At 34.3% G+C, this 24,999-nt stretch overlaps 1 protein-coding gene across 1 annotated transcript in view; it reads right to left on the bottom strand.

The window, feature by feature from the left end:
• The window catches only part of camk4 (calcium/calmodulin-dependent protein kinase IV), an 81,517-nt gene that overhangs the window by 36,509 nt on the left and 20,009 nt on the right, over window positions 1-24,999 (bottom strand). The window contains exons 3-6 of the mRNA XM_056458407.1: window positions 7,668-7,746; window positions 2,556-2,618; window positions 2,208-2,290; window positions 797-869 (exon numbers count right to left, since the gene is read on the bottom strand). Coding sequence (XP_056314382.1) covers window positions 797-869; window positions 2,208-2,290; window positions 2,556-2,618; window positions 7,668-7,746 — 298 coding nt within the window. The remainder of the gene's footprint in view (window positions 1-796; window positions 870-2,207; window positions 2,291-2,555; window positions 2,619-7,667; window positions 7,747-24,999) is intronic.

The following is a 24,999-nucleotide window of genomic DNA, read 5'->3' as shown; positions in this document are numbered from 1 at the left end:
CTTTAAACTTGTTGTACTTTGGCAGAAGGACAATTCATTGCTAGAATTGCTAGAAGTGCCCACAAATTTGGTTTTATTTTTCAAATGTTTCAAAACTTGCTATTCAACACACCAGGCATTGTGTATTCATCCATGGCAAATGTTAACTGTTAATCTTAATTTACAAATGTCTTATACAGTGTATGACTAGAGTGCAGTAGAGTTTTAGCCTATTTTATTACTAAATGGCTAAACAAAAAACTGCTGCTAAATGGCTAAAAAACTGTTGCTGACTCCTGAATAACCATTAACTTACTGAATTATTTCATTATTATGCATCTGAAAAGTATATATGAACCATAATCTACATGTGTTAGTTCACAAATTTCTTTTACTGTGTATTTTCAGCCTATTTTATCACTGGCTGAAAAAAAATTGATAAGTCTAAATTTGTTCTATTTGAAAAATAGTTTATTAATATTTGTATAAATCAACATCCCTTAAAGTTTTGATCTGATAGACAGCATTGCTGTGATTTCATTGCTTAAATCATACCAATAAAACCATTAATTTTTTTTCAGTAAATAAAGAGTATTTTATCAAGCACATGTTTGTTTTGGAGTAGCACAAGGCTCAGTACTTGGATCATTGCTTTTATTTTAGAGTACCAAAATATTTTGCCATTTTGATGTGTTAATGGGTTAGTGTTTAATGTAAAACCTGGGTCCAGCTAAGAACAGCTGGTGTAATGCATTTACCCAGCTTTAAATCAACAAAAGAAAAAAACATCTTTAGACAGTAAATATGAAACACTCACCGCGACTGCCTCAAGCACTTGTTTAACTGCATCAGCTGCATCTCGTTCGCTGTAGTAGCCTTTCTCCACCACCCTGGAAAAGAAAAAGTACCATTTGGTCTCCAGTGTAACTCTGAATCGAGTGTAATTATGCCCCCTGACTCTTTTTTTTTTTTTTTTTTTTTTTTTTTTACAATTTTCACTTCATTATTTTTCAGCCTTAGAGTGAGTCAACCACACCTAAGCACACAAGATGAATGGAGACGTTTCTATCAATTGTTCTTAAGGAGAGGCTTTTTAAATGACTCATGTTGACACAAATGTTTTGAAATGGGAAATTAGATAATACTGAATAAGTATGAATATATAATACTGAATAGTTTTAACTAAAACTAACACATAAAAGGTATTTCATAAATATTACAGTCAAACATGTGAAATATATATACCTACATTTTACTAAAGCTAGTTGTTATTTTTTACACACAACAAATGACTAAAACTTTAAAGTTAAAAATAAAACAGAAAACTTTCAAATAAAAACTAGTTGAAAATACAAATAAAACGATATTTACTCAATGATCTGAACAACAAAAAAAGATCATTTGTAGGACCATTTTATTTCTGTTGTATTTTATGTAAGAAATAGCCTACTATAAATTAAAACCATTATTGTATGCTATATATTTTTGTTTTTACAAGCTTTGAAGACGTAACGTAAATTCCGCTTTTAGATAATAGGTAACCTATAGTTTTATTAGCTACGGCTGAGTTCAAAATGACATCAATGTTTTCAAAGTGCACTGCAAAAGGTGCGCAATTGTAGACATGAAGATCGCACAAACGGAACTGAAAAAAAAATACTCTGAAAGCAAATTACACCTAAGTGAGATGACTTTAATGTTTCTTTTTTAAATCATTACAAATTATTTAAATGAATAATAATGTTATAAATGCATCATAAATGTTAGAATGTTCTAAATAATTGGGGCATAGGGGGGATAACAGGCAATAGAACACAGCCAGGAACTATGCTTCTAACTACAGCTCTAGTGGTGTAGTTGCAAGCGTACAAGTTTGCGATGCAGTTTGGGAAACGCCACATTAACGGACTATGTTTGTAACAACGAAACTTGCGACCTTAGTTAGCTAACGATGGTTTTTGGAAATGCACCCCGAATGTGTTTTTATATGATTCAGTGCTTTTTCCCCAAATACAGTATTTTGCAAACACGCTTCTTCTGATTAAAGGTATGAAATCTGAAGCACAAAAAAAACCTGACTCAAAGTGTGATTAATAGAAATATTGATGCTTGCCTTAGCAAACACCATTAATTACGCTTCTGGGGAAAAGTGTCAATGCACAGCATGGCGTTCACAACTTAATCAGCCTTTATTAGCATGTAGCACTTTACCCCCATGGTGAACTGACCTGTCAAACAATTCTCCGCCGGTAACAAGTTCTAACACGAGACTAATCTCCGCAGGGGTCTCAAAGATCTCCTTCAGTTTGATCTGACAGAAAGTGGCATGAAAAAGAAGAGAGCGTTTCACTGTAGGAATTCAAAAGCATCACATGATTAATTAATGATGTAGTCAAAGGTAGCAATCTCTGGCTAACATTTGCATAACCAGACCTTACTAAATCAAACACAGACAGTACTGCAGAGACAGAATAAATTTAAGCGAGGGTTCTTGTAGATTTATGCATATTTTAGGCTAGATAACTTTCAAAGGACACAAGTAGACATGGCCCTGGAGTTTTCCCCTTTAGACTTACTATATTTGGATGAGAGAGGCGCAGTAATACACCAATCTCTGTTCGTACAATCTTCTTGTCAACCTGAAAGAACAACCAAGTTATTGCCAGGGTACAAAGTGATCTAGTTGCACAATTATAAAGCTATTACGATCACATAAAGCACAATAGCAACATCAACACAGCACAGAAATAATTTAAAAAATGAAGTAAATCAAACATATTTCCATTTCTAAAAGAAATATTCTAAAGTACTAAACTTACAGTGACAAAAAATCTATTTAGTATAATGGCTCTTTTCTTTCCTAGTTTGTCGTTGTTCTGTTTGGAATTTAAAGTGCACATCAAACAGAAGCTGCTGGGCCTTTTATTTCAGTATGCTGATGGACTTCCAACTGAAGTGAAACATTAAGTAGGAAGATGGGCTTTACTATTGTTGAGGATGCACCGATATGGATTTTTGGGCCGATATTGATAACCGATAGTTCTTTAGATTTGGAGGCCAATAACCAATATACTAGTTGATAAATATTTCAAAATGTTATATTTTTATGCAGTGAACAACTGATTTTATTTTTAAAAGCTTTTAGAATAGCCTACTCAAAGTAAAAACAGCAATAATTTCAAAATTGCAAGGTGATTATTTAGACCTATATTCACGATTTCACTTATATCAGCATGCCAAAAATAAATTATTTCCTTTACATCGCATAGCAAATTAACAAGCAACTTAAAAGCGAAAGGAGGGAAATCTGAGAGAGAGAAAAAGTAAGTTTGTGCATAAAAATTATACAGCCTTCCATTGGCTTAATCCGTTTAAAACCTTAAACCGTTTTAGATCTGTTTTAGATCTTGTCTTGACAAGAGACCAAAATAAAGAAGCTTTATTTCTATGATTTGTGTCCTCGTCATTGTGTCAGATTGCACACCTAACATAGTAAGTTACCTAATATGGTAAATATATATATATATATATATATATTTTTTTTTTTTTACCGCACTCCCGCGAGATTTTCTCGTGCTTACACAAAGTTATTTATCTTTCATTTATATCAGTTATAAATATCTCATTTAGGTTTCGCCAGCATGGGTTGACTGCTTCGTCAAATACACAGAATATAAACATGTTTCTAGGGGTGTGAACCTACACAGGTCTCACAGTTCGGTTCGGTTATGATTATCATGCCATCAATTTGATATCTCGGTGCATCACAGTGCATTGACGATGCGTTCCATAAACAATTTTATATTTTACTTAGCAACACAATAATTCTTGTATTAAAATGTATAATTTATATATATTCATATATTATTTGTAATTATTACAAGAATCTTGTAATAATACAAGAAGTCAGATATACACTTGAAGTCAGATTTATTCCCCCCCCCCCCCCCCCCCCCCCCCTTTATTATTTTTTTTCTTTTTAAAATATTTCCCAAATTATGTTTAACAGAGCAAGGACATTTTCACAGTATGTCTGATAATATTTTTTCTTCTGGAAAAAGTCTTATATGTTTTATTTCGGCTTGAATAAAAGCAGTTTTGATTTTTTTTATGAACCATTTTAAGGTCAAAATTATTAGCCCCTTTAAGCTATTTTTTTTTCAATTGCCTACAGAACAAAACATTGTTATAACTTGCCTAATTACCCTAACCTGCCTAGTTAGCCTAATTAACCTAGTTAAGCCTTTAAATGTCACTTTAAGCTGAAATTGTCTTGAAATGTCTTGAAAAATATCTAGTCAAATATTATTAACTGTCATCAAGGCAAAGATAAAATAAATCAGTTATTAGAAATGAATTATTAAAACTATTATGTTTAGAAATGTGTTGAAAAAATCTTCTCTCCAGTAAACAAAAATTAGGGGAAAAAATAAACAGGGGGGCTAATAATTCTGACTTCAACTGTATGTTCTGTACCTTAAATTTTACCTGCTCAAAGTACATGCACAGAAAAACATGAGCATTTATAGCATATAAACTAATGTCTAATAGCAAACTAATATTATCCCGTTTGCTTTTTGAGTGTTGTCGAGCGAGTTCTAGAACACCTATGATTGGTCACAGACTCAACAAAAAAGGCTGTGATTGGCTCTAACTGTGAGCCAAAGTGGCTCTGGCGCTGTTCAGCAAACAACACTGATGTTAAACGGCTGTGGCTATTAGCTGATCCATTACAGAGAAAACTTGCTCTGCAGACACGTTCGTGTCTGGATCCACAAGTAACGTTATTGAGGTAACAGACGAGAGAAGAGATAAAACGTTACATCCCGAACACGCCAGCGTGTCAAAGGGGCCGCAGAGAGTAAGAGAGAGGGAGTTTACAGCTTTCATTTTTTTCTGGCTGGGTTTTGATGTACTTCCCTGTCAGTGAAAGACTGTCCAGCAAACTCACAAGCAGTGAGTTTACTCGCGGCCTCCTACCTCCATAAAACACATATGTGATAAATGATGTCAGTACATAATAACAGGTTATGATTATTACTGAAACGATACCAAATTGTTCGCATCTGCATCACTTTGCATCGAAGAAACAATTAATTTTGACACCCCTACTGGTTTCGTCTTATTTGTCTTTAATTTGATAGAATGATGAACATGAAATTTTTTTCAAAACAGCCAGAAACAGAGCCTTAGGAATTTAGCAATAAAATATTTCTTCTTTGTGTTGATAAATGCCAATTCCATTTGCTTTTATCTATTCCTTAAAAAACATTTATAAGCCTATTTGCTTTGCGAGAGTTCCGTGGATAAGAAAGAAAGGACGGACTTTGAAGGAATAAACAATGCGAGGAAAGCTCCATTACAGTGCAGCCGAACTGGAAACCTTATGCCTATGCAGTTGACAAGTCTGAACAAGTTCCCACATGTGTGTAAGGAAGAAAGTTCTGTACAAGTACCTAATCTATCGGCTTAAAGATATCAGCCTAATTTTGATATCAGATTGATAACCATAACATTAAAAAAGCATTTATCAGCTGATATCAATATGGCTGCTGATATACCGTGCATCCCAAGATATTGTGCATCATTTCATCAAAGCAAACTAATGGTAAGAGGGACATGGTTAAGAATATTGTGGCTGAAGCCATCAAACTGACATCGTCAGAGAAGGACAGCCACTCCAAGCGCAGAAGCAAATAGTCCGAATTGATATAGAATATATAAACCAAAACAACCCTTTTTTCAGTCCATTAAGTTACACGTTATTTTCACCTAAAGAATAACAATGTGTCCTATTAACCTTATTCTTCACGTACCAGTGGGCGCAGCCATTTGAATCTTTTTGTCTCGAGACTTCCAGTCTCATTCACTTCTATTCATTTCATTCACAGATATTAAAAAAGCTTGTCATGTTGCAAACTTATATTTTCTTATTATATTATTCTACTTGGTCTGTATAGTCATGCAAAAACTTCTTTGTAGAGCAAGTTGTTTGACCGTTTTCTGCTGTTTATTATTCCTAGTCATTTCTTCCATGGGGGCTTAATTGGAAGTTCTAAAACAATCACAAAAACGAGCGCATATTGAATGCAAAAAAGCCAATACATTTTACCAATCAACTTTGTGTTTGACAGAGGGTGAATGGTGAAATTTCAATAGACTCAAGCAAAATCAGCCATTTGATATATATATATATATATATATATATATATATATATATATATATATATATATATATATATATATATATATATATATTAGTGCTGTCAAAATTAGCGCGTTAACACATGCGATTAATTTGAAATATTTTATGCGTTAAAAACATTAACGCAATTAACACAGTTGCAGTTTTTTTATTTCCTGTTGTGGCCGAGGTGTGTTCAACGTGCAAAGAAATATGGATAAGACCAAGGAAGGACTTTTAGAAGTTTTAAATGTGTTTATTCACAGAATTTCTACAAAGTATGTTTTATACTGTAAACTCGCAGACTTTTTTGATCACATCCATAACGCATATTTATTTTCCGAATTCCATAACTCTGTGGTCAGTTGTTCTGGAAAATATAAACAGATGTTTCAATATAATGTTAACATATACTTTCTATGTGAATTTATGTTTTGAGCTTTTACTGCAAATGTCACATGCATAACGCTGGAATTCAACAATATTATATTTGTGCATATACATTGGATTGGTCAGTACTGAAGCCAAATCTGGAGCTTATCTAACAAAATAACTTACGATAACAAAACTAGTACACCGTAATTTATATGTTATAGAAAAATATTAAAATAAATTATAAAAAGAGGAAAAATCAAGAGAAGCAAAAAATTTTGTTGAAATTCTGTAGGTTATAATTCTTTTTTTGCAATATTTTGCTTAAATTTAATTGTATTATCTTTCAATTTCTAAATATGTTTGGTGAATAAAGTATTATTTTAATAAATATATCTGTTTAATAAATCTGTTTTGTTTAAATGCACCAAAAGAAACCGCCTATATTCACTAAGAAATAGATAAAAATATTCATTTTCAAAATAGGGTGTACTCCTATATGCTGAGCACTGTATATATCAACCAGTGATTAGATCATACAGTGCATCACATGAAAAGCTACTAAAATCAAATCTGACTCCAGTGATGCTCAGGCTGAGAAAGCTTGTCATAAATCACAATTTATGACAATTCATGACAACTATAAGCGGAATAATTGACATTTTCAGTTTCATTTCAAGAATCTCTGTCATGTTTTTGTCCATAATATTCCCTTGCTTGTAAGACTATATTCTCATCACATTAACATTTTTAACAATGTTTTTAAGGTGTTTAAAAAAAACGAAATGTCTTAGAACATCCAATCAGAACACAGCCCTGTAGCATGAAGCACAATATTTTGCATATGCATTACAGAAGCTTAATATAACCTTAGTATTCCCTACACAGAAGCAAGAAAGTACAAATAACGGTATGTGGGCAAAGATTGTGGAGTACTGCTCTGTCAACGGCACTAGCTGACAGCAATTATAACCCATCATGCTGCAGTGTGATGTAGAGAAATGGAAGACAACAACGGTGAGGTTTAGGGTTTTCACAGCTGGAAGGAAGTCCTGACCAGGAACTCCTTGTCAATACAAGACAAAGAACAAAGCCTTGTAACACGAGGAGCGAAGTCTGTCAGCACACTTACTGTTTTTTTCAGCATTTTCACAGCATAGTGCTTCTGGGTGCCTTTCTGACGGCATCGGTACACAACTGACGTGGCTCCCCTTTAAGAGAAGAAGATAGCAAGAGACTCAGTTACAAACAGTTCCATTGAATTATTATTTAATCTCTACCTATAAAGGGTAGTATATATTATATAGGATCAAGGATATATATTAAAACACCAGTTCAACTTAATGTATTTTACAGTTTTTCTCAGTTCACCTGGGAGAAATGTACCAATTGTATACAGATGTAGAAAAAAAAGTCTAATGGAAATGTATATAAATAAGTATTATGACAAAATGTTATGACAACTTGGTCAGCCATCTTGTATGTAAATACTTATGCCATGAACAAAATATTTTGGGGGGGTGAGACTATTCTACATTTTGATCAACATGACATAAGCAATTGATAATGCAGGAAACAACAGAGAATTGCACATACCCATTTGCATGGATGTACAAAAGCATTTGCAACTTGTTCATAACAAGAAACTGTTTTTTATGAGCACAACTGACACAATGATCTGAAGATTGAACAGGTAGTTTAATGTCATTTCTCATCTGAGAAATGTACCAAAGTGACTGAGAAAAACTGTAATAAGTCATTTATTTGCAGAACTCAATTTTCGGCAATCATCAGTCCAGATATCAGTGTAACAAAATCCATAGAAAAACATTCTAAGTTGGTGATTTAGTGCTCAATAAACACTTCTTTTTGTTAGAAAGTGTTTTTTTATTATTATTATTATTATTTAACAAATGCTTAATATTTTGTGGAAATCCTTAACATATTTGCTCAGAATTTGGTAATAACAGCATTTATTTACAAAACATATATAACAATACATTTTTAACAAAAATTTAAGCCAGTTCGAAAAAATAATATATAATCCTTATTTCCTTTAATTTTTTTCTTGTTTACTCAACTTTTGAAAACATCAGCTGCACCGATCTAAAATTATTTGTCAGTAATACAAAAAACATTTAGTTAGGTTAACATAAGATTTTTAGTTTTCTGAGGAGATAAAATACTCTGTAACAAAACTACTTAAATTGTTCAGTTCACCAAACTCAGCACTAAGTTTGGTGAACTGAACAATTTAAGTATAGTCTACAAAACCGGCAAGTTAAATAAACTTAAATATGCAAGTTTTGGGAGACTCCATTACTCAATTAAATTAAGACAACGAGTTTACTCAATTAATTTTGTTCAGTCAACTTATTAGGGTTTTCAGTGTATATCAATCCAACCTGCTCTTTAAGATTTCAAAACTCAGGGCTTCTCATAGTACCTCGAACAGCAAAGTCCAGTAAAGGGGGTCGAGCCTTCTCATTTACGGCTCCTAAACTCTGGAATAGCCTTCCTGATAATGTCTGAGGCTCAGACACACTCTCTCAGTTCAACACTAGATTAAAAACCTATCTTTTTAGTAAAGCATACACTCAGTGCATCACTTACGATACATTTCCGATACATGAATGTGCTCCACGCATCTCATTTATACATTATGAACAGCAGTTACGCTAATTATTTTCTTTATTCTCTATTTCCACCTGGGGATACTCTTCCCGAAGCCCTCAGAGACTACGCAGCACCACTGATTTGATCCAAGACCAGTGACGAGATGATCCCAAGGTTTTCATAGTCCTGGACCAGGATGTACCCTGAGCTGCTGCTGTGGTGGTCATGTAGGAGTGGAGAGCATGAGACTGATTCCTGTGATGCTCTGGGGACAGACGAGTCTCGCTAACGTCCAGCTTCTCCAGCTCCTAGACTGCAGCTCTGCACAAGACGTTTGGCCATAGGAGAAATGGTTGTGTCCAACTGAGCCTGGTTTCTCTCGAGGTTTTTTAATTCTTCACTTTCGCCAATTGGTAATGTTTTTTCCTCGCCGTTGTTGCCACTGGCTTGCATGGTTCGGGATCTATAGAGCTGCACATCGATGGATTTGCTCTTCAGTGTTTGGACACTCAGTAGTGATTATTAAACCACACTGAACTGAGTTAAACTGAACTTAAACACTGAAAACTGGACTGACACTGTTTAAATTTACTATGATCTTCTATGTGAAGCTGCTTTGACACAATCTACATTGTAAAAGCGCTATACAAATAAAGGTGAATAGAAAAAATTGAAATCTTTAAAACTAACAGACTGAAACTAACATCTAAAATACTTTAATTTGACAGGATATTTCGTGCAAATAATTTACAAACTATTTAAATATCATATTTAAGCAAATAAATCTAAAATATATAGGTGAATAGGTAGTGTAATCCACAGAACAATAAGTGCAGTGTTGTGATGTGATTCAGTTATGTTGTAATTTTACTATTGCGGTTCTGTGACTGTTGGTGTTGGTTGCTGTATGGTTAAAAAAAGTCTGACAAAGTAACTAGGCTAATTTCTGATTTAAATAAATTATAATTAAATGAAATATTAATCTAATATTTTTGGTGTTTTTTTGTGTGTTTGAGCTTTTGGACAGCTTTTGGGGTGAACAAATGTCAGTTATATCTGGCAACACTGCTGCTAGTGTGAATGACGCATTAGGGTTAGTGTCGTTAGTATGTTATTTTTAAATTCTGCTGAATTCTGCATTTCCCTTCCAAACAAACATGATATATCGAACAGCATAATAAACAATACTACCAGAACACTGTTTATCTGTTTTGCTAGATCTGAACTTGCTGTTAGTGTCACCCATTAGATATTTCACTTTGAAACTGTCAAGAAACTGTCAGGAAAAATCATTTTGCAGAAGTGATGCAGGACAAGGCTTCAGACTGTGACTAAATAATCACGATTTGCACCTTTTTTGCTGCCAGCGTGACAAAAGTTTCGCTGGTATCACTGCCAGTTTTTCCAAACTAATAAGCAATAACACTCTGTTACATTTGAGATTGCTAAATGCACCAAAAGAGCTCTATTTGTTTGCATGCCGCTCTGACCATTTATCAACTTTATACAAAAGAAATGAGATCTCTCTGCTATGGACCACAAATAGCTTAAAGCCAAATAAAACACTATTGTCATTCTCCATAACACTGATGAGGAGAACGTCTGAAATCCTGTGCACCAATGATCAGGTTATAGAGTTCTCCTTCCTTAAGTCACAAACTATTGGTTTCACCAACTATGGTTTCATTGTAGTAACACTAACAGGAGCTGCTGGCAGAGATTTGGGATATTCAAATTTAATCATATCATATCATTAGTGAATTAAGCCTTGTGCGCTGTTGGGGATGTTTTCATCCAGTCTGGGCCGATTTTGAGTTGGCCACAACTTTCTCTGTTTCAGCAAATCCAATGATTTTTGGTGACAAATTTTACTTTGACATATATTTGAGGGAAATGCTTTGAAAAGTTCAACAATACACTCCGGGCAAATTTACTACCCTTTCGTTATGTTCGTGACTGTATTTACCCTATTGACTTCCATTGTAATGACATTTTTTAATTGAAAATCCAAGACAGCATATCATCATGCATTACCTCAGCTCTAGGAACATAGTAAACATAGTAAGTGTATTTATGCAGGTACACTATAATCTGCAGTTTTGCCAAGGTCTATCTAAAGGGTTAATGGTGGCAACAGTTAAAAAATGACAAATTTGGAAATTTTTTCCAACCAGGAAAACCACCAACAATGAAGAATCAATTATATGGTGTCATGATGGTTTGCAATCAAAAAATGTTGTTATAATGGTAGTCAATGGGGCAAAAACAGCCACAAACATAACAAAAGGGTAGTCAAAATGATCAATACACAAGGGTTATATATTTTAAAAGAGTAATGTAAGACAACAACTGTATTTCTGTTAATAAGTTGCACATTTAAGTAGCTTTCAATGATGTTTTCGTCCGTCTTTTGGAGATTTAGTTATTGGTGATGATGTTGTTGCAGGTTAGTGTCTGCTTTTATATTTGGTGTCTGATTAATATTTGCTGGTAGGGAAAATCTATTTGTTCACTTCTGCTATTTATACTTTGATTTTCAATTTAACTATTTATTTCTCCCACTTAACTGCAAATTAGAATAAAAACTGGATAAAGAGCACACAAACAAACAAACAGATATAGTTAATGTACATTGTTATGGGTCAATGATGCTAATATTCGACACAAATCCATCAATTTCCCCTTTCTGGCTGTTCTTTCCATTAATGAATTATGTAGAAGCACTGTCCATGCGTCTTTCCTTGTCGGTTAGTAACGCTGTATTTCATTGCACAACAATTAATCTATCAGGCTTTTTGGCTAAAAAAAGAAATTACGGTTTAATTAGTTATTATTAGATCATTTTTTAATTTTACCTCTCCTGCTGTGCATGAACTAAGCTGGGCTAACAATAAGCTGCTAGGCTAACAATTTTGATTAAGTTATTCTCTAATCGGTTGTCTATTATGTTGTGAATATACCCCTGTCATGCATACTGCAGTCCTTTTTGCTATGAATACTTTCCGGATGCACTGTAATAGTTTGCAGTGTTTCCATTTTGGTGTTTTATAAAATTAAACTGCCAATAAGGATAATTATATAAGGCCAACAGATATATTTAATATAAACAAGAGTACTCTATAAATGACTTTTGCTACTTGTTTAAACTACTTATTTAAATTGAGTTGAAACAACACAATTCTTAAAGAAACTATTCTTCAGAAACTATTTTTGTTTTACTGGTTAAATGTCTTCATATTCCAATAGCAATGATTAAAGTAAATAATCTAATAGTGTTTATATATTTTTTATATTCTGGGTAAGGCATAAGACTAAAAGATGTTCATCTAATTAAAAATTGTCGGGCCAACAAATAACTCAATTACGACAGGTATTTCAAACTGTGTCAACAAATTAAAATTTGCATTTCTGCAAATTTTCTTACGTTATGCAGTTCAAAACCACGATCTGAAGGATGCCGTATTTGCCATATTTCTTTTAGACAGGTATGTTTTAAAACTATTATAGTCACGCAAAGCTTGTGTAGACTGTGTTCTTGTTTATGAATGTGTTTATATGCGTGGGGGGGGGGGGGGGGTTGTCTTTCAACCACTGAAAACGTCCGGCAAAAGATCGACTATTTTCAACTTTATGGGGTATCTTTTACAGCATCGATAATATAGTTGGTTAAATAGACCTAAGCATTTGTTTATCTGTTCAAGTGTAAAAGGAGATGAAAACAAGCGATGTACGAGGATCACCAAGCACAATTGAAAGTTAAAAGTTACTAGTTATCTTGAAGTAAGTGTAATATAAAAAGATGACAGGATATTTCTGTTTTTAGCTCTCCTTTTTGATCTGATTTTCATTTATTTGAATAACGAAACATAAGTAAATAGTGCTTCTTTACCTAACCAGTTTTACTGAGATGAAGGCTGATGTATATTCGCACATTCATTCATTTTTGAACATTTACAACCTGTGATCTGTTATATAATTAGTGATATATAAGGTTGTCTATCATCATCAGATCGTTATCTATTCAGTGTGTGTTCACGCATTCATGAATTGAGGAGCTTTTAACAGCAGGGGAGGGACGTAAATTTTTAAAGCTATTATGCTAACTTTAGCATTCTGGCAGATCACCTACTGCACCTTTAAGTAGTTTTTGGGACAATGATTGTTTTATGTTGAGTTAACTTAATAAAATTTACTTAAATTGAGTTAACTTAATCAATTTGTGTTGGGACAACATGATGGAATTGTGTGGTACCCAGCAGTTTTTACAGTTTAAATCTAGTAAATCTACCATTTATCTTTTAAATCAGCCATCTGTTGTGTTCATTTTAACCCACTCATGGTAATTGTGACCCACTTAAAACAGTGTGCAATTTATGTTAAAGCAAAATTATTTTGATGTTCTACAGTACATTTGTACACAATACCATCGATAGATCACACTAGTCAAAAGCAATTTCTAAGAGACTAAACTTATTACAGTCAAAAAATGACATTTACTACTTATTTAAAATGACACAATTCTTGAGTTTTTGGGGGGGTCAACTTAATTGTTTAATGCTCAATCCACTTAAATTTAGAAAAACTATTAAGTTAACTGAATTCCTTCATGTTATCCCAACACAAATTGATTGTGTGGAACCCGGCAATTTTTTACAGTGTGTATTTTTTTTTTTTTTGACTCTCAAAGTGTCTATTTCCATTGCATTGCATTTAATAAATCAAATTAATTACAATATACACTGTAAAAAATGCTGGGTTCCACATAATTCCTTCATGTTGTCCCAACATAAATCAGTTACGTTAGCTTAATTGTTCTTTACGAATTTAAGTGGATTGAACATAAAAATATTAAGTTGTTGCAAAAGTAACAGAGAAAATAACAGTACAAATAGAAATATATATATATATATATATATATATATATATATATATATATATATATATATATATATATATATATATATATATATATATATATATATATATATATATACATATATATACATATATAGTACACAGCTGTTTAAAAGAATAAAAATAAACCACACTATAATGCTCATATTGTGCAACAAACAGTATATGATGTGCATAAGCACTATATGAACAAATTAAGCATATAAACAGGTCAGTACCGAAAGTTAAGATTAGCAGCATGGTGTATTAGGTAAAATGAATAATGATAATAAAAGAAAAAAAGAAAAGAAAGAACAAAAAGAGAGAGAAAAGGGAAAATATAATAAACTGAATAGGCTGGGGGTGGCACGTTCTTCAAACTTGTGGTTTTATGTCAAGAAGTGTTGTATGCTAGTGCCATAGACCATTTCAATGTGGTGATGTCATTGGCTAATAAACATTTCCTGCTTGTTATCAAACTAATGTTAGATGACATAATCACTGAACCTCGAAGACTATTTGATTTTTTCTAATTTAACAGAAAATAAGGTGTCTTTAATCCATTCCGTATGGGATAAGGGTTGAGGAGACTTCCACCGCAACAAAATACACCGCCTTCCTAATAATGACAGACAAGCTATTAATTCAGAAAAACAAAATGGTAACTCACAGTCAGGGGCTAGAACTCCAAACAGGCTAATTTTTGGAAAAGGAGCCATTTTAATAGATGTAATTGCTGAAAATGAATCAAAAACAGACTCCCATAAAGGAAAAAAGCTGGACAGGTCCTAAACATGTGAACTAGATTTGCAGGTTCAGCATGACATTTGTCACAGTTTGGATCAATAGTAGGGAACATGCAAGCCAGTTTACACTAAGACCAGTGAACTCTGTGGACTACTTTGCATTGTAGAATCTAGGGTTGGGTCAATAGACAATTCCATCGTTCATCACCGATGGCGGATAGACATCACAATGCTGATCCGGCATCGCGATCCTCTACCCCGCCCCCTTCGCAGCAGCAACCCGCTGGTGAAAAATACACACTGCCCCATTTACACTAATACGTCTTAAGATTTAAAATGGCTTTTTAGAACGAGAACGATCCAAGTTCACACTGGCGTTTCACCTAGCATTTCTGAAAAGATCTCTCCGTCCACACTATACCACTGAAAATGCACAATACGTGACCACACACACACAAACTCTGTCATGCGCTGCAGCGTCTGAGCTCCAGCAGTCAGCCCAGAGAGCAGTGCTCGTCGGACAGTTTATCAAGGATGTACCTCTGGATCGCATCTCACTTTAGTTGTTAAACGTGATATTTAATTCATCTTGTCTATATCTAATGACTTTTTCTGTCTTTTGATTCTATCAGGTAATGTGCCACCGCATCAGTTATAACGACACAAATCACTCTGCATATTCAAGCCAGAGTCCCGTGAAAAAAGTAATTGATAGGTGGTAAATTGTGTGTAACTTATCTTTATTTATTTATGATTTGATATTGGCAGGCTACAAATAATTAATTCATTATGAATTATTTAATTATTCATAAATAATTAATTCACCGCAGCCTACGACGATGCCATCGTACATCGCGATGTTTCACATTAGACATCGTGCAATGCTAATTTAGTCGACATCACCCAACCCTAGTACAATCCCATGATGAGCACATACAGATGATGTATGGACCTTTTGTAAAATTGTTGACCAAATACCTTCTTCCATGTCTATGTTACGATCCCTAGCCCAAATATAATGCAAACTTTCAGAGGTAGATGGATAGGACGTTGTTAAGAGATGGCTCCATTTTGACCAGGATTGACACTAAAGAGAGAGAAGTTTTGTATGTGCTAATATAAATTTTCTTTAGAGAAATAAAAGGTAGTTAATAAATAGAGACCTTGGAGTTCTTTTAACTTTTTTTTTTTTTCAAAAATGCGATCATCTAACACAGTCACCTAGAAGATTCTAGGAAATGGCCACATCAGCCAACCAAAAAAAAAGATATAAAAATCAAGTTATTTCTAAACTTAGTAATTATTCAATCTCTTAATATCTAATCTATAATCAGATCTCTTAATCCGGCATTTCACTGGCACAGGACCAGTGCAATATGTTTGAAGCAACCGACAGCCAGTAGTTACAAACTAGCATCTCAGCTGGAAAGTGTCCAGTGTGCAAATAAATGAAATTTGGGTGGACAGCTTGGCTAATGTAATTAAAGCAGAGAGAGGCCACCTCCAACGACCACTCTCCAAGTACTAGCATCTGGGTCTTCGTTAGGAGCCTGTTGCCAGATCCACACAGCTACAGATCCCCTCCCTCTCTCTCTCTCTCTCTCTCCCTATGCTGACCGAACCCTCCCACTGACTGTACATGTGAATAGACATCAGGCGAGTGTAGCAACCGGCTTATGGCTCCAATCTGCTCCACATAATCCCCAGATCCCAAAAATATTGATTTCAGATGCTTATATAAGCATATTTGTGAAAGATTTATATACCTGCCAACATCCACTGGGAATTAACAAAGTACCTCAAGTGCTTTCAACCATGTTTAGAAGGAACCCAAAGGTCTAATTGTACTCTGTTACTAGCCAATACTTTATAGAATAAACAGAACAACACGTTGGAAACACATTTCGAAGTAAAATAGTCAGTTTTACTATTATTTAATATAAAATTCAATATTTAGTATCAATTGATAAAGAGTGGTTCTCAAAATTAGAACTGCAGATGAGTAATTTATTGTATTATATAACATTAAACTCATATAAGTGTGTAGCCTGACTTTTCCTAAATGCGTGTACATTTCTATCATTAATTTAATTTTAATTTAACCGCTTTTTTAAAAGCACAAAACTAAAAATTTTACAATGTTTATTAATTGTTATAGTCAATTAATAGTCAAAAAAATTATAATAATTAAAAAGAACATAAAACAAAGAACAAAAAATAAATAAATACACCATAAAGTTTTACTAATATAAGAGTGAAATATAAGAGTAAAATTGTCCATGAATCATAAGCGCCCTACTTTCAACTCTTAAAAAGGATAAGAAAGGAAGGGGCCGCAGATTTTTCATTTTATACTTTTTAGAAGCATCCGTCTTAGCTAAATTATTGTCCATTTATTAAAATTACAAAACACAAAAGAGTTCTGAGGATGTCTAGCTTTAATGGCCATAATGTTCAAACTGACCACATGAATTTCAGTTTCCAATTGAATATATGTCCTTCTGTTGTATGGCAAAATTCAGCTAACAAAAACACAACTTTCTGATAGCAAAAACATACCTTCCTCTCAGAAATGTCTTTCAAAATAAAATTTTTGCTGCAGTGAAATACCTTTGATCTCCAGCCTGCCAGACAATATGAGGTATGCACCTTCAAGGGCGGTCTAATAACTTGTACACAATTAATTTATAGGCTATACTGACAAAAAATCCTATTTTTAGAGCAATAACTTCATAAAGTGTGAATATACCTTACAAATATAAAGCTTAATAATAAAATCTTAATATAAGCTTCACATATAAATATGAAGTGACAAAAAAGTGTGTAAAGTATTATAATAACAGCCAGTATGACCAATGTGGCCATTCAATAAGTTATAGGGCTCTATTTTAATGATCTAGGTGCAAAGTCTAATTATTAAGTCTAGGTGGTAAGTCTAAATTCAGTTTTAATTTCCAGAAAATGAATAAAAGAACAATAATAGTGAAGTGTGATCAAAAAAAGAGTTATATCAAATCTGCTTGGGAAGAAGAACTTGCAGTAGAAATTCCAAGTGAAATTTGGGAACAAAGTCTTGAACTGGTTCACAGATGTTCCATCAATGCAAGACATTGTTTCATTCAGTTTAAAGTACTTCATAGGCTTCATTATTCCAAGTGTAAATTTAATAAAATATTTCCAGAAGTGTCCCGTGTATGAGGCAGCTAGGCTAACCTAGCTTAAATTTTGATTAAGCTATTTTCTAATCTACTGCAGTCCTTTTTTTTGTCTGGCTTTCTTAGATATTTCACCTGTTCTCCAAAAATGACTAATTATATCCCTGGGAATGTCTGACACCGGCGCATACACATTGTAATAGACGTGCCAGGCACGAAAGCTTGACAGGCGTAGCAACAGTAACTAAGGAGGGCAGGGCTTAGCGAAGGGTCAATTGCTGCTTTATCTGTTTTGCTGTGTGACATGGTAACACGTTCTCACAGCAGTTCATAACTTTTTCATTTATTGTACGAATTTGTATAATCTCATTTGAACATTTTTGCTCATTCTCCAATGATTCCTCCTCTTAAAAAGTATATTGTCATATGAATTTTTCGCCAATTCATTCACTCACTTCATTTTCTTTTCGGCTTAGTCTCTTTATTAATCTGGGGTCGCCACAGCGGAATGAACCACCAACTTATCCAGCATATGTTTTACTCAGCGGATCCCCTTCCAGCTGCAACCCATCTCTGAGAAACATCCATACACACGCATTCTCACTCATTCACTACAGACAATTTAGCTTACCCAATTCACCTGTACCGCATGTCTTTGAAAACCGGAGCACCCGGAGAAAACCCACGAAAACTCAGGGAGAACATGCAAACTCCACAGTGAAACGCCAACTCACCCAGCCAAGGCTTGATCCAGCGACAGCACTACCTACTGCGCCACTGCGTCGCCCTTTTTCGCCAATACATTAAAAAATAATATAAAATTCTCATGCGATCAGGCTAGACGAGGTTTATTGTCATGCATGAAAATTGTTGGCTGATTGGGCGATGGATGCAGAGAAGAAACTACATGTTCCTAAATTATTTTCTGATAAACATTTGCTGTGTAACAGTCCCAGCTCCAACTGCTTTCTCTAGTTTAATGCTTTTAACAAGATGTAAATTAAGTCTCTGATGTTTCTAGAGTGTGTGTGTGTGTGAAGTTTAAGCTCAAAATACCTCACAAATAATGTTTTATAACTCTTTGAAACTGACCCTTTTAGGCTTTGATCTAAATTATGCCATTTATGTGACTGTCACTTTAAATTCAAATGAGTGCTTATTTCAAAAGAGGGTGGAGCTACAAATTCCTACATATTAGCATAGTGGCAGATTCAAAAACAAGACTAATGTCCTATGTTAATAAAGGAGAGATCCTCACTAATGGGCGGGGCTTCCCCCTCTGATGACATGTACAAAGGGAGAATGTCAATCAAAGTGTTTCTGCTGCAGATTGTTTTTTAGTGTGATTATAAAAAATTAAATGAATACATTTTTATGATTAGAAGCTGAATATATTCACAGACTGTGTTTAAACCATTTATAAAAGCGTTTTTTGCATAATAGGTCCCCTTTAAAAACAGCCATAATATACGCAGCTTCTTATCTAAGGTTAGATAAGAAAGTCTAACCTTTTGATTCGTTCTGCTGATGAGAGGTCTGGTCACTGCAGAGTGGGCTTTCAGTAAAAATTCTCTTAAAAGTCAAGACACTAAATGCCATGGCTTTCCAATCCTGCTCCCAAAGGACCACTGACTGGCCACCCCTGCTGTATGCCGAGACTGATCCCTACCCTGTTCAGTGCTGAAGTTAATATATAAATTTGACCCCTGCATAATGGTTCATACCATTGCCAATGCATGATCGCACTCAGCAGGGATGTGGGAAAATATTCACTGTGGTCTGCAACAGCAGATCCAGCACACAGATAGGCCATGTAAGTGTTCAAAGACACCTTTTTCTTGTAAATTGGGTTCTTCTACATATACTAGGGCTGCACAATACATCGTTTCAACATCTACAGTTGAAGACAGAATTATTAGCCCCCCTAAATTACTAGCCCCCCTGTTTATTTTTTTTCCTAATTTTTGTTTAATGGAGAGATTTTTTCAACACATTTCTAAACATTATAGTTTTAATAACTCATCTCTAATAACTGATTTATTTTATCTTTGCCATGATGACAGTAAATAATATTTGACTAGATATTATTCAAGACACTTCTATACAGCTTAAAGTGACATTTAAAGGCTTAACTATGTTAATTAGGTTAACTAGGCAGGTTAGGGTAATTAGGCAAGTTATTGTATAATGATGGTTTGTTCTGTAAACTATCAAAAGAATATAGCTTAAAGGGGCTAATAATTTTGACCATAAAATTATATTTAAAAAATTTAAAACTGCTCTTATTCTAGCCAGAATAAAACAAATAAGACTTCCTCCAGAAGAAAAAATATTATCAGACATACTGTGAAAATTTCCTTGCTCTGCTAAACGTCATTTGAGAAATATTTAAAAAAGAAAAAGGGGGCTAATAATTCTGACTTCAACTGTACATCACAATGTGTGCATTTGCAGTAGTCTCATCGCAGTATGTTTAATGTCAAGTAAAGTATAAAAGTGACCAAGCACCACATTTTTTAATGTGTTAAAATTCATAATTTGCATGTGTTTAAATTGAATTTAAATCAAGGCACAACTTGTAATATATGATATGAAAGATTACTTGCATTTTATTTATAGTGAAGACTGCGAAGTGATATTTTACATTTGGTAATACAATATCTGTGTCTGACTACTATTAAAGGGCACCTATGATGGAAAATCGTTTGGAAGCTGTTTGGACAGAACTGTGTGTAGGTACAGTGTGTCCACAGTCATATTGGAGCAAGGGCGGACTAAGCAGTTTGGGGGCCCTAAGCAATTCCTGGTATCTGGCCCTTGCATTGAAACACAAAACATTATTTCTCTATTGAGTTTTTTTTTCTGTAGATTCTGGGGTTTTTTTGTGTGCGTAAATAAACTGCCTGTGAAAATTATTTAAATAAATATATTTAAAAAATAACAATATTTAAAGTATATTTTACATATTTTAATATTTAAAGAAACCTTTATCTTTTTAATGTTAAATGAAATGCCATAGATTCACAAATAAAAAACTAGTTCACTAACCATGTACAGTAAATTAGCCATTTTTGTGATTAGATTTTAATATAAATAATAATAAAAAAAACATTTAATTTTTATTCGCAATCAATCAAACTAATCTTGCCTCTATTTTTTCATATGAATTGAATAACTGCTGTTACTTTTCACTTCTAAATGTTATTTTATTTGAATAGGCCCCCTCTTACAGTGCTTATCATCTGACAGGTATTTTGGCCAAGGAGCAACCTCTTGCTCTCCCTTTTGAAGCAAATACGGAAGTAACTGAAACTGCAATTCATCAGAATTCTGCTAGTCCTGGCTCCATAATAGAGCAAAACTTCTATTGAACTTTAAAGCAGAAAAAAGTTGTTTACAGCCTGGTACAAAGAACGATTTTGGTGTATATAGCTAATATTACCCTTTATGACAATTGTGAGGGGGGTGAATTTTTTTATAACTCATCCGTTTCCTTTATATTAGGTTATATTAAGTCTGCATAATTAAGGGCATGGCCACTTGAGTGACAGCTAGGTCTGGCCGCTTGCCATCACTTCACCTCATCTGATTTTGTCTGATTAGCTGCGCTGAACTTGGCATATACATCGTATTTTTGTTTCGTTTTATCTGGCTTTACAGTTAGTTAACAGTCAGTTGCTTTTTGGAATTATTTCTTACAATAATCAGATGATATGGCATGCTGTGCATTTAAATGTGCTCACAAACCATTCACGTGGCCTCCATTTCCCAGGTGAGTGAAATTATATAGTTTTATACCATCTCTATAAATGTATTTGTTTTATTTAAGATCATTTATCATTGATATTTTTCTTTAGAACTTGAATACACACCAGAATCTGAAAGATTGATTAGCTGTAGGCTCTAGAACAGTCATCTGAAACGTTGTCGTACAGTGTTATGCCTGGATTTCATCATTAGCCTTGCATTTACTAACACAGACTATATTTGAAGTGTTTTGAAGTAATTGTGGTTTTCCTCCTGTAGAAAAACATCATAAGAACAATGCTTAGTGGCTCAATGTATTACAACAGTGTTTTTAAAAGTCTAAACACTTTATTGATATAGCGTACAACCAAGAACATGTGGTCAAAATTAATAAAGTATTAAGCATTTCTCCCAAAGAAAAGCCCGTCTAAGCAAAATGCTAGCAGGCGTCTGTAGCTCCGCTCATGCTCCGCCTCTTTGCCCTTGTTTGGTATCCCCCGGTCGGTGCAATGACATGCGAACAAAATGGCAACGGTTGGCCATGCCTACTAGTAGCTTCTTTTGAGTTCTTCAGAAACCTATGGGTGACATCATGGATACTACGTCTATATCGTGTACAGTCTATGGTTTAGGCTAGAAAGCAGGATTGCGGTGGTAGCTGCATTTCATTGTTTGTCTTATTTCTACTTTTTACTTAATTTTTCTCAAAATTGTCACTCTTGCACACTATATCTACCTCTACCTCAACTCTGATGGCTGGCAACTCTGATCAACCAGCAACTCTTATCACTGGCAGACTGGCATTATCTTTGGAAAAAATGTTTAATTATTCATGGGGGACCGGTTTTGAAAAGAAGTAATAATGTAAAAATATAAACAGTTATGTACATATTTTACAAGATATAATACATTTTTAAAAGAGCTATATGATTAATATAGGCTTCTTGACATTGGTCAGGGCCTCCTAATTCCCCGGGGCCCTAATCAGCTGCTTACCTTGCTTATTGTTTAAGTCCGCCCATTTATTGGAGTGATATAAACACAACAAGTCTCTTTTTTTAAACTTCCTGACATTATAATAGGATCCACATCCTTGCCATTTTGAGGTCTGCCGCAATGTAACATAGGAGTGTGGTTTTACCCGCCCACTAAATTGATTGACAGCCACATATGTCTCCATAGTAACGTGTATAATCATATCCACAAGGCAGGACTTGCAAAGAAACTAGGATTAAACGATCTGTTCAACTCTCTGTGATCATCTGCACCTCAAAAATGAATTTTACAAGCTATGCATGCACGAACATTATATTAATAATAATTCCTTACATTTATATAGTGCTTTTTTAGAAACTCAAAGTGCTTTACACATTAAGGGGAATCTCCTCATCCACTCCCAGTGTGCAGCATCCACCTGGGTGACGCGACGACAGCCATATTGCGCCAGACTGCACACCACACACCAGCTGATTGGTGGAGAGGAGAAAGAGGGATGAAGCCAATTATGATAGGGGATAGTTATGGGGCCACAATGGATGGAGGCCAGTGGGTAAATTGCTACGGTTAAACCCCTACCCTATTTTTAATTACCACAGAGAGTCAGGACCTCAGTTTAACGTCTCATCCGAAGGATGGCATTCACTGGGTAGTATAGAGTCCCCTTCACTATACTGGGGCCTTAGAACCCACACAGACCGCAGGTTGAGCAACCCCCACTGGCCTCACTAACTCCTCTTCTGGCAGCAACCTAGCTTTCCCATGTGGTCTCCCATCCAGGTACTGACCGGGCACAACCTTGCTTAGCTTCAGAGGGCGACCATGTGAAAGTTGCAGAGAGCTAGCTGCCGGCTATACAATGATATAGACCCTTTCAAGAGATGTAAACAAAAACAAAGGTCCCAACATACTCCCTGTTTTACATTTTTTATTTTTACAGCTTCTGATAATCCAAAAAGAGCCACATATTGATAAATAATATTATAACATTTGTTTTAACAATAAGTTATGACTGAATTGTCTGAATTGACAGTAATGAAATAGTTTGATAACAAGCAGGAAATGTTCATGGGCCAATGACATGCCTACATTAAAATGGTCTATAGAGTTGTATGCTCTACCTTTTATCAGTGCAGTAATGTAAACGTGTCACCACTCTGCAAAATGAACACTATTATATTCAAAATAGGTTGTTTTTTAAAGCTGTTAGTTCAGGTACTGTTAGGTGCTGTAAGCACTTATTATCAATAAAAACACTTTTTGATTAATCAGTGAGATTTATTTGAATTCAAAAAATGAATTTGGTTCAGCGAGGAATGCACATGTATTACAAAAAACACTCTTGATAACTTCAAATTTATGAGTTTGTAAGTTATTCAATCTTTAAGATACTGGGCCAGATTTTTGTTTATTGTAACATTTTTTGAGCCCCCTCCCTTAATAAGTACATGTTTTACAATATTCTTATATTTTAATAGTAGTTTCCTTACTGCCAGTAAGCAGACCAGGAGAAACAACAAATAAGTATTTTTATTCATATATATATATATATATATATATATATATATATATATATATATATATATATATATATATATATATATATATATATATATATATATATATATTTTTTTTTTTTTTTTATTTATTTATTTATAAAGGATGTTCAATTTCAATTATTAATAGTAGTAGTACATTTTGTCCATGTATACGTTTAGGAGCACATTTTCTACCAGTTCCTTAACCTTGCAGCATTCTTTAATACTTTCAGGTCTCTGAGTCTTTGATTGTGACTCATAATGCTTCAGTTCATTTAATCATTAAAAGTTAATGGAAGGACATGGCAAAGGGATCTATATTAATGAGGATCTTGGCTCGCAGGGCGATGATAGGAAATGGATTGGTCACTTTCTCTCCCGATCTTAAGCGCCTGTCATGGATTCAAAACACAACAAACAAACCCCTAAATCAAATTTACAGATACAGCAGGACAACAGGTCTGAATACCAGTGAATATCTCTGCTAATCAGTAAACTTTTGGATTTTTGCATTTTCGTCGGCGACGCAGTGGCGCAGTAGGTAATGCTGTCGCCTTACAGCAAGAAGGTTGCTGGTTCGAGCCTCGGCTGGGTCAGTTCGCGTTTCTGTGTGGAGTTTGCATGTTCTCCCTGCGTTCGCATGGGTTTCCTCCGGGTGCTCTGGTTTCCCCCACAGTCCAAAGACATGTGGTACAGGTGAATTGGGCAAGCTAAATTATCTGTAGTGTATGAGTGTGAGTGAGTGTGTGTGGATGTTTCCCAGAGATGGGTTG

The sequence above is a fragment of the Danio aesculapii genome, chromosome 5, assembly GCF_903798145.1.
Source record: "Danio aesculapii chromosome 5, fDanAes4.1, whole genome shotgun sequence".
NCBI lineage: Eukaryota > Metazoa > Chordata > Actinopteri > Cypriniformes > Danionidae > Danio > Danio aesculapii.
Note: the sequence above shows the minus strand (reverse complement) of the source record. Positions and strands in the feature narration are given on the sequence as shown.